The sequence below is a fragment of the Bos javanicus genome, chromosome 7, assembly GCF_032452875.1.
Source record: "Bos javanicus breed banteng chromosome 7, ARS-OSU_banteng_1.0, whole genome shotgun sequence".
Classification (NCBI taxonomy): Eukaryota; Metazoa; Chordata; class Mammalia; order Artiodactyla; family Bovidae; genus Bos; species Bos javanicus.
Genome location: NC_083874.1, coordinates 86,230,365 through 86,242,140, shown reverse-complemented (window position 1 = coordinate 86,242,140; position 11,776 = coordinate 86,230,365). Strand labels below are relative to the sequence as shown.

General features: G+C 36.4%; 1 protein-coding gene across 1 annotated transcript; it reads right to left on the bottom strand.

Annotated features, from left to right (window-relative positions):
• Nucleotides 1-8,784: 8,784 nt before the first annotated feature.
• LOC133251647 (S-adenosylmethionine decarboxylase proenzyme-like) lies at nucleotides 8,785-9,932 on the bottom strand. Its single transcript, XM_061424344.1, is given in 1 exon segment — nucleotides 8,785-9,932. A coding segment is annotated over 1 exon segment (1,005 nt). The 5' UTR covers nucleotides 9,849-9,932; the 3' UTR covers nucleotides 8,785-8,843.
• Between the last annotated feature and the right edge of the window lie 1,844 nt (nucleotides 9,933-11,776).

Below are 11,776 nucleotides of genomic sequence, written 5' to 3'. Positions count from 1 at the left end.
CTGGGAACGTTGCCTGCTGATGGCTGAGTTGAATGCCTCCCCTGCAAGTTCCATCGGCCAGGAGAACTGCCTTTGCCATGGTCCCACTCTCTCTCAAGGGACATTTCATATCCAATCACTGGTCTATGCATAGGTACAAAAAGGCCCAGAAAATGTGTTAGTCGCTCAATTGTGTCCGACTGCTTGCGATCCCATGGACTGCAGCCCACCAGGCTTCTCTGTCAATGGAATTCTCCAGGCAATAATTCTGGAGTGGGTAGGCATTCCCTTCTCTAGGGGATCTTCCCGACCCAGGGATTGAACCAGGGTCTCCTGCAATGCAGGTGGGTTCTTTACCATCTGAGCCACAGGGAAGCCCACAAAGGCCTGGGTCTTTCTATAAATCCGACATTTCTGAAGTACTATCTCAACTTTAGAGCTCCCTATGGGACATGACTGAGCGACTTCACTTTCACTTTTCACTTTCATGCATTGGAGAAGGAAATGGCAACCCACTCCAGTGTTCTTGCCTGGAGAATCCCAGGGACGGGGAGCCTGGTGGGCGTCTATGGGGTTGCACAGAGTCGGACACGACTGAAGTGACTTAGCAGCAGCAGCAGCAGCATGGGAATGACTGAGACAGGGTAAGTGTCCTCTTTGCCTTAAATTGCTTCCTTCACTGTCTTGGAGGTATATCATTCTCAAAGACCCTCTCCCAAAAGCACTTGCACACAGTTCTCTGATTCAGTCTATTTTGCACAGAACCCGTCCATGTCAAGCATTAATTGAGTCTATGCAAAAAACTAAAGTCAGCAACTGATAATTTACTTACTAAATGTAATTACAGAAGCAGTCAAAAGAGTTAATTCACTCCTTTATTCCCCCCATTTCTTTGTGTGTGTGTATGTGTGTGTGTGTGTGTGTGTGGCTTGAGTAAGGCTCCTTTCTTGCTTTTTTTGCAATTTTGATTCAATTTTCTAAATTCCAACCTACGAAAGACTCCTCTTTCAGACTGGATGCCTTTTAACATAATAAACTCATGAATTTTATCTTATTTTATTATAAGAATTGACAGACTACTAGGCAGAACATGGAATCATTAATGGATTGCAATATTTTATATATAGCTGCAAATTAAAATCTCCTCCCTCAAGGTTAACAACATGATCAATTATATGACCACTTGCTTTTATTTGGTAGAGTTATAGCTAGATTTGTTGTGAAGGACAAATTATTGAACTTTCATCAATTTACTGGATAAGAAGTTGCCTTGCAAGGAATATTAGCATTGTGTTGGGAAACCCTTATCAAATCTGGCCTTCTTTTTATTAATCCATTACATCATTTGCTTGCACATGGAAGTCCAGTTGCAAAAGTTCCTTTGTCCTTTTTAAATATATCCAAAAATATTAGCTATGCTTAAACTCTATGTTATCTGGCAGCTTGAGTATTATATAATTAAATTATTTGTATATAATAAAAAAAGATAAAGACCAAGTAGTTCTGTGAAACACACACAAATGTGAGTGCTTGCACACACAGAGACCATACACTCCCCATAAGTCACATCAACCACAGAATTTCTTATTTCAACACACTAGCATCATGATCACAAAATAAGCTCATTAGTATACTTATAAGATAATATATAACTAATATAATGTGATTTGGTACAGAGATAAACTACAAACAGAACAGGATAAATAATTTATAAATAGAACATTATGTGTATTTTCACCTGATTTATCAAAGAAAGAAAAGATACTGCATGTATAGGAAAGAATGCTTTATCTTTTCAGTAAATGGTGCTGAGTTTAATATAGCTATACAGAGAAAAAGTACTTTGGTTTCTACCTCACCACATAAACAAAAGTCAATTCTAGGTGGATTGCTGAAATGCAATTTATTAATAAAATAAGATGTTAGAGCAAAACATATGAGGGCATTTTCATGACCTTAGAGTAGGCCAAGAAATATTAAATAGGACAGAAGAAGTATAAGCATGAAAGAAAAGAGTTGAAAAATTGTATTATGTTAAAGATAATTTCTGTCCTTAAAAGTTACTGTAAAGGAAGTGAAGAGGTGAGCTATGCACTGGGAGAAAATATTCACAATCCATATGCATGACAAAAGGCTTCTGTCAAGAGTATAAAAAGAATCCTTACAAATCTATAAGAAAAAGATTGATGACCCAACAAAAGTGGGCCAGATTTCCAGATGTGAAGAAACTTTATGAATAAGGATATTCCAGTGGCCAGTAAACTTATAAGCTGATGCTTAAATTCATTAGTTATAAGAGAAATGTGAATTAATCCAGGATATAACATAATAATACTTCATAACCACCAATATGATTACAAAAAAAAAATGTTGGTGAAGACAGAAACTGGATTCTTGTACAATGCTGGTGGAACTGTGAATTGGTACAACTTTGGAACATACGAATATTCTAGCAACAAGTAGTTCAACTCATAGGTTTATTTAGTAAAAATCATACATTTGTTTTCCAAAATGTATAATGTACCATTCATGATCATCAAAAACTACAATTACCAAAATATTAATACATAATAGAACTGATGAACAGACACACAGAATAAATAGGAATGTGAATGAGTGATATACAGTTTTAGCAACAGTACTGATGAAGTTTGCAAACACATTGTTAAGGGAAAGAAACTAGCAAGAGAAAGTTCCATTATGTAAAGTATAGTTCCATCTATATAAAGCATAGGAAATAGCAAAATTAATTTATTCTTTTAAAATTCAGGATAGTGGTTTTCCTTATTGATACAGTGATTGGAAGGGAGAATAATGAGAACCTTTGTTAATTGTCTGTTTTTTGGTCTGGAGCTGGTTGTACAAGTCTGTACACTTTATGCCAATAAACTGAGCAGTATGCTTAAGTTCACTCTTCTCTACGTGTGTTTATACCAATCCAAAAGGAAATTATGAGTCTCATCTTTTGAAGAAGAAACCTGGGGTATATTTCAATATCCCTCTGACTTTAGATGATATCAATTATTGGGTTGGCCAAAAAGTTCATTTGGGTTTTTTTCCCATATGATGTTATGGAAAACCAGAATGGATTTCTTGGCCAATCTAATATTTTTTGCTTATCTTTAGTTACTCTTATGGTGTTGGCAGGTATTTCTGGGATTTCACACCCAGTATTTCAGGAGAACATTGTTCCAAAACTGTGTTACTCCTGCCAGTCCTCAGCAGTCTGTTCTAGGTCAGGAATACATAGAGCTGTGTGTGCATCAGATTCATCTCCAAATAGTCTGACTCAGTTGATCTGTGTTGTGGTCATCAACTCTCCCTGGTACATCTAGTAGGAAACCAGAGTCATGGAACCACTGGACCAGACTGCTAAAGACAGACAGCCTTAGCGTATTTCTGTAGCCATCTTGACAGCAGAGGGGTAAAGAATTGGTTAGAATTTTAAAAGTCATATTTGGCCATCTGTATCAAAATTACTTCCTGGCCCCCAAGACTTTGATTTACTGCATTTGAGTTGACAAAAAAATTTAACAAGGAGTTGAAAAAAATTTGTAACAAGCATCTCAGATGATTCTTATATTAATTAAAGTTCAGAAACATTCTTATAAAATCCATACATTTCTTACTTTCTAAAGAGGAAAAATAAATTATTATAGCACATAGTAGTGCCATCCATCTACCCCCAGATACTTTCTCCTAACCTTCTAGCATCTCATTTTTCCAAGCTAAATATCAAACTCCTAAAATTTAGCAAGTATAAAACTGAGACTATGGGAGATTTACATAAAATAATCGCTTAGTCATCTCTTAGCAGTTTACAGTTTACACAATTTACTTATGAACAGTTCTTTCCAGGAAAGTGAGAAAAAAAAATACTTGTATCTCTTGCTACCAGAAAATGTAACCAAAGTTTTAAAACAAAGAAAGAAAAGAGTGCAGCACATAGCCACTGATGATATAGACAGTGAGGGCTAATTGTTCTTTCTGTCCAAATGACAAGTCACTTTCCTAGATTTTTACATGGACCAGAAGCAAAGAAAAATACTTTTTTCACTATCAATGATATTTTCAGAAAACACTTCTTTATTATTCATAGTCAAAGTAAAACAAAACAATTTAACTCCCACATAAATAATGCTTGCATTGTTAAGGACTCTTAGCAGTATATACTAGATGCTTCCAAAATGGCCAACATACAGCCCTCATTAACAAAATATTGAATAATCACTTCTAAAGAAAGCAGGAAAAAATTTCATTTTTATTCTGGTGGACTCAAACATTATCACTAATAAGGGGCTGTATTACTTCAAGGGGGGAGGTGGTTGTAAGACAGATTATGAGCTTTGATCTGTTGCCTGATTTCTGGGGCTTATGGCAAGCCATTATATTTACTATGGAGGTTTTCTATTTTCCTGTTTGTTTACTATATAGCAAAAAGAAAATTGATGAAAGCTTAAAAAGAAAGCCATTGCAACTATCTAATCTAATGAGAAGATGAGTGAAAACGAAGACTCATCTTCAGTTTCTTTCAAGTGAAACTGTTCAGTTTCTTTGGACAAAAAAAATATTTAGGTTGAAAACTGTTTTAATGTCTTTGATATAATGCCAGTTATTAAGTTTATACAACAAATCACCTTCAAAGCAATTAAAGTTTAAGCTTATGAAGTTTTTCTTTTTTTAGTTTTGCTCTGCTGTTAGAAGATAACTGTACTTTATTTTTATCATAATAATCTCCACTTAGGTAAGTAACAATAGCAAGGGTTGTATAAGGGCTGTTTGGATTACAAGTATGTATCTTGGAAAATATCTAAGATTTAATAAAATCTGGTCAAGAACTATCAGGGAACATTTTGAAAACCATGAACACCATTTTCCTTTAATATAGTATTAATACTTGATGACGTTTTATTTTATTTCATTCCTATGACGGAAGGAGGTTTTCTCTTTCTCCCCCACCCCTTCTCTTCATGTGTGAAGGAATAAGGTTGGTTTATATGTATATGGTTTCTGGGGAAAAGTGGAGGGAAATTTTCAGGAATGAAACAATGTAGTATGAAGTTCTCAAAGAAGCAGGCCATAGCTAAAAGTCATTGAATTTATGAGGGGGAAAGCTAATTCTAAATTGCACTCAGCAGAGATCAAGAAATAACAGCATGAAGTTTTATTGCTATAAGAATCAATACTTGGGTCTTTTCCCTTTGTAAAATGTTTGACTCAGCAGATGAAAGACTGGAAATTTGTGTGCAGAATACATGATGTTCTCTTTTATTTTTTTAACCATGGGCTCTAATTATAGACACTGGAGATCAGTCCTGGGTGTTCATTGGAGGGACTGATGTTGAAGCTGAAACTCCAATACTTTGGCCACCTGATGCGGAGAGCTGACTCATTTGAAAAGACCCTGATGCTGGGAAAGATTGAGGGCAGGAGGAGAAGGGGACGACAGAGGATGAGATGGTTGGATGGCATCACCAACACAATGGACATGGGTTTGGGTGGACTCTGGGAGTTGGTGATGGACAGGGAGGCCTGGCGTGCTGCAGTTCATGGGGTCGCAAAGAGTCGGACACGACTGAGCAACTGAAATGAACTGAATTAAGGTGTCATTTGACAGATGGTTTAATACAGACAATTTGATAACATTTGACCTACTTTGTATGCTTGCTGGAAACATTAACACATTTAAAACAAGATTTTAATCAACATTTTGCTGCTGCATGGTCACTTTCTCTTTAGTTTTATTATCTGCTGCTGCAGCTGCTAAGTCGCTTCAGTCATGTCCGACTCTGTGCGACCCCATAGACGGCAGCCCACCAGGCTCCGCCGTCCCTGGGATTCTTAGGCAAGATCACTGGAGTGGGTTGCCATTTCCTTCTCCAATGCATGAAATTGAAAAGTGAAAGTGAAGTCGCTCAGTCGTGTCCGACCCTCAGCGACCCCATGGACTGCAGCCCACCAGGCTCCTCCGTCCATGGGGTTTTCCAGGCAAGAGTACTAGAGTGGGGTGCCAGTTTTATTATCTAGGTTAATGCAAAACAGGGTAGGATTCTTTATAGTCCCACTGTGTGATTAAAAAAAAATCTCTTTTAAGAAAATACTTAGATAAGCCATTTGGGAACAGACTAACTTTCTACTTTTTAATAGACCAATTTGAGGAACACTTCAGGTACTAGCTAGAATCGGCCAAGCAGGAAGTTACAACTTTGATGTTTCTGAAAAAGAAAGCATTAAAGACACTTTCAGAGAATATTTGTAATAGAGACAAAGAAAGACAGAGAGACTCCAATAAGACTACTCAGGATGCTGCATGGACAGTGGGTTTCAGCTAAGGAATGGGAGTTCTAATTCTGTTTCTACTGAAAACCAGCTGAAGAAAAAATGGAAATATTACAGTCATCTTGGGATTCAGTGTCCTTATAAAGAAAAATAGACAGTTAATCTTCAAAGTTTCCTTAACCGTTAGAGTCTATATAATTTCTCAGCAATTACATTCCACTTAGAGTCTATATAAATAGAATGTAAGATTTTTTACTTTGGTCTGTACATGGGGAAATACATAAAAATTTATTGAAGTATGATTTGTTGACTTTTTGTGGTTTGCTAGTTTTTCTAATTCCTTGGCCAAGCCTACAAGAATTCATTCCTATGTCCTGAATACAGAAGGTGATTGAAGCTCATGAAATTTGATAGAAAAATTGTGACTCAGTGATAAATAAAAAATCATATTTAGTTGGTTATAGCCTGTTTTTCAGATTAGTGAAGATAAGTTTAAGTATGTTCATTAGACTTTTAGATTTCTTCTAGGGGATTTGAATGTCATATTGGCACCATCTATAGATACTTAAGGTGAAGTACACCCACAACGATTTCATTCTATGATAATTTTTTAATCTGTTTTATTTATTTTATGTTTTATTTAGGCTAATTAGTATAAACTCCAATCAATCAGGAGTTTAACTAAATAGTTAAATTTAACTATTTAACTATTTAGTTAAATATTATTAACTATTTAACTAATAGTTAAATCTAAGCCACAACTAGCATTAGTCTAGTCGGGTAAAAAGCATCAGGTAGACATTGTTCTTCCTTTTGCCAGTTTGTATTCTGGACACACAATATCTATGCTTTTAGTATTTTATTGAACTCCTATAATGTCTGTAAAAAGTTAAAATTTCATTTTTAATAATGAGTAGCAAATCATTTTAATGTTTAAATCATCAATTAATGTTTCATTTTTGATGAGTTCCACTAAGCTTATCTTAAGAGTTTTAAAAGGAGAATTAATTTTTTCCTAAGCACCATTTATTGAAATTTTCAATGCTCAAATGCAAAAGTAAACTCTGAAGTCAAAGACATGTCTACATGAAATTCATAAGTAGAATTAGAAAACAAAAAATAATTTGTTTAGATGAATGAAACTTATCAATGCGTAGAGAAACATATATAGTTGAGACTGTTTTGTGGATTTAGATTCTAATTTTCCAGGCACAGGAACAATTAATGGGACTATATCAAAGGTGGTATATTTGTCAATAAATTTTTATGAACATAGGAAGGGGCAAGCACATTAATTAAAGACATTTGAAGAAAGAGGGCATGTCTGAAGTCATGTTTCTGTAGGAGGAAGCAGAAGAAAACCCCTGCATTTTTTTTTTTTTTTAGAAGCTCATTTCATTTAATGGGGGACACCAAATGGCACAGTTTCCATACAGTTAGTTCTGCCAGTATTCCCTAGTACCAATCTACGCCTTCTTTGCTAATCAACAATAGTTTATTCCAAAAGAGCTCATGGCAATGAAAAATGTCAAACTCCATTGACCTTAAAAGAAAATTAAGCCTAGGGTCTACTCCTGCCTTACCCCTCTGGGGTATAGATTAGTATAAAACCCACAGTGTAAGAGTGTATTGCTTTATTGAGGGGGTGTGGTTGGGAAGGGAGACACCATGGTAACGGAAGGAATCAAAGTAATACAAGTACAGGAAGCAGTGTTAAAATATAAATACACAGAATGGATAGTTTTCTTAGAGGACTCCGCTCATGGAAGAAAAACTTTAATTGCTGTTGCAAAAACATCTGTATGAAGTAGAAATTGGTTTTAATAACATTAGTAGAGAATATGTTCTAGAAAGTGGAGGTAACTGGACATAAAATCCTGCTGCTGCTACTGCTGCTAAGTCGCTTCAGTCGTGTCCGACTCTGTGGGACCCCATAGACAGCAGCCCACCAGGCTCCCCCGTCCCTGGGATTCTCCAGGCAAGAACACTGGAGTGGGTTGCCATTTCCTTCTCCAGTTCATGGAAGTGAAAAGTGAAAGTGAAGTCGCTCAGTCATGTCTGACTCTTAGCGACCCCGTGGACTGCAGCCCACCAGGCTCCTCCATCCATGGGATTTTCCAGGCAAAAGTACTGGAATGGGGTGCCATTGCCTTGGCAGCAATTAATAGAACAGTCCCAGATGGCTAGGCTGAGGCCAACACCTAATGAGGACGAAAGCCTTGTCTGTGGGGAATTTTGGATGACACCTGGAGAAATATTACACTGTGCGTAAACCAAATTGAATTGTTTTCACAAGTGTTGTAAAGTTTGATATAGTAAAAGGCTTTTTCTACATGCACTTCAATTTCACAGCAAGAGTGGCATAGGATACCTAAACACAGAAGACAGCATTCATGCAAGATATCTAACTCCTTGATATAATAATGCATACAATTCAAAATGATTACACTATCATTACATCTAGGGCTTTCTGCAACAACGAGGTGGTGGTTATGGAAAGCATGGCCCTTGGTATCAATATCTAAAAAGCAGCCACCACCTTCTATGTGTGTTCTCTTTTTGTGTTTTTTCTTCATGTTTCTTAATCAACTCTGCTGTTGTTGCTGCTGCTTAGCAAAACTGGTAAAAACAAAATTGTAATCATCGAACAAAGCGCTCTGGCAATCAAGACGTTTAAAACCTTCAATCTTCTGGGGCGAGGAAAGCACTGTGCGACATTTAGAACTCTGATTTACAAACAGGGTGGTCACAAATTTTCCTGGCTTGAAGACTTCCCCAACTTTCCTGATCAGGTCATCATAGGAGGTCTGACTTAAGTTTGTTTTAAAGCTAACATAAGAAAATTCTGGTTCTGGAGTGATGTGAATAGTCCAATAAGTTCCATCCGATTTCATCCCATTCATTGAATACCCACAAGGATTGAACATTGTGGCATCAATGACAGAACCTGGTATCAGGTCACGAATTCCACTCTCACGAGTGACATCCTTTGCAGTAACACCATCTTTCATGTAGAACTGGTCCATAACTTCTGGGTCAAGCTCACTCATCAGAATTTCCAGGGTTTGATCTGGCTGATTGATTACCCTACTCTCTGGGAAATCCAAAGTATACAAGTACCAACAGTCAGAATTCATGCGTCCCATACAATATGCTGCTCCATTTGGGAAAACTGCATTAAGGAACTCTATTTCTTCCTGGAAATTCCGGTGTGGGTACCTTTGGTGAGAAGGCTTCATGAAATTCTTACGAGAATAAAAGAAGCTTTGAATTGAGTCAAACCCACTGTAATCCCTAGCAAGTTTCAACAGGGGAACCAGTGCTTTCAGCAAGAGGGTGGTACCACATGTCTTCAAAATGAAACGTCTCTTGGAGGCAAACGTGCTACTCTCACTGAGTACATAAGCTTCGTGCTTGTCAGTTTTTGTCACACTTATGATTGAACATTGCACATCCTTCAAAAGTATGTCCCACTCGGATCTTGGGATGGTGGGAAGATCCCCAGTTCCTTGGTTTGCGTCGGGTTACTGCCTGGAGAACCAAATCTCCAGCAGTTTCTCGGTCCCTTCGAAAAAATGTGCAGCTTCCATCACCGTGAGACTAGCGAACAACCAACAACCACAGAAAATCAACTAAATTAAATCTCTTCTCCCGCCACCGCCGCTGCGGATTGTTCAGCTGTGTTACTAAAGTTCAGGTTCCTTCTTTTTTTTCTTTTTGCTATAATTTTATATTAACTTTAAAAAATAAAAGGATTAATAAAATTTTCCCGGCTTTGTGTGTGTGGGTGAGCGAAAGTTGAACGTAAGTCTGTTGGAAATACAGGCAGATACAGCTCAGTCTCCTGTAGTCCGCTGTTTCCCCGTTAGAGAGAGTAGAGGGAGCGCTAGCTAATGTCGCCGGCCATACTGTGGGAGCCAACCCCTGCATTTTAAATATATGCTCAGGAATTATTTGCTAAACCTCGCTCCTTAACGAATAACTATAGTGAATGGAATAATAACAATTTGACTGAACCTGAGGAATCAAAGGAGTGACTTTTAAAGACAAAAGTGAGGTCACTGAACTTACTCTTCTTACTGCTTTATTGATTAGCCGTTTGTTTCATTGCTTTAACTGTATTGAATAGGTATTTTGGAAGAAAAACAATGAAAACCACACTAACTCTATACATAATTAAATGTTTCTGTGACATTGTTTTAAGTTCCACTAGTTAGTAGTCCCTCAAAGGTTTTGCGCTTTTTCCAAGAAAGTATTTCATAATGCCATTTGCAGCAACATGGATGCAACTAGAGATTAACACAGTAAGTGAAGTCAGGAAGAGAAATTCAAACACCATATGATATCACTTACATGTGAAATCGAAAAAATGACATAAATGAACCTCTCTATGAAACAGAAACAGAATGAGGGACACAGAGAATAGGCTGGTGGTTGCCAGGGGACTGCAGGTGGGACAGAGATGTATTGGGAGTTTGGGATTAGCAGATGAAAACTGGTGTTTACATAGAATGGATCAACAAAAAGGCCCTACTGTAGAGCAGAGGGAACTATATTCAGAGTCCTGTGATAAACCATAATGGAAAAGAATATGAAAAAGAATATATGTAGATGTATTTTTTATATATATGCATAACTTAGTCACTTTGCTGTACAACAATAAAAACAACCTTGCAGATCAACTTTATTTCAATAAAATATAAATAAAATTTGTAAAAAGCACATCAGTATTCATCAACTTAGAGAAACCTACCTCTCTCTAAATGACTTAGATGTTTTCAGATATTTCCAAATTAGCAAGGGAAAAATGTGAGAATGTGTTCCACTGATTTCTATGATAATCCTGTAACAATGGATAAATTAAGCCATTAGAAGAATACTGACAACTGAGGTATTCTGATTAATTGCATTTTTCTGAGGAACAGAGGTCTAGTTTCCAAATCTTTCTTTGTTCTGACTGTCACTAAAAGGAAGAAACATTAACTCATTTTAGTAAGTGCTAAGCACTACATGTTTAGAAGTAGTTGGAGATGTTTAGAGTAAATGTATACTACCTAGATATAGCCCATTCATTTCCATTTATTTGCAATCCTAAAATATGAGCTTACTTTGTTTGGCTTTGCTTTTCCATTCTCAGAGTTACAAGCTCACTATAATTGGAGTCAAAATCATAAATTAAACCTTTGTAGTTACTTTCAGTTATAAATAAAAGTGATTTACAAGGATGCTATCAATTGTTTTGCATGTTTTATGGTGCTTTGATAATGTAAACTTTCTGCAACCCTATTTGAACTATTAGTTTATCAAGTGGACTCATTAAAAAAATGTGAAACCAACTTTTTAAAACTTTAAAATAATGTATCTTGGAAAACCAGTCATGGTGAGTTTCTGTTGAAATTATTACAAGTTCTGAAGTTTAGTCTTATAAGTTTTTACTATTCTGCTGTTGTTATTAATTTATTTATATATCAGATGTCTATGCAATATTCCATTTTTTGAATGTTTATGGAAGAAAAGT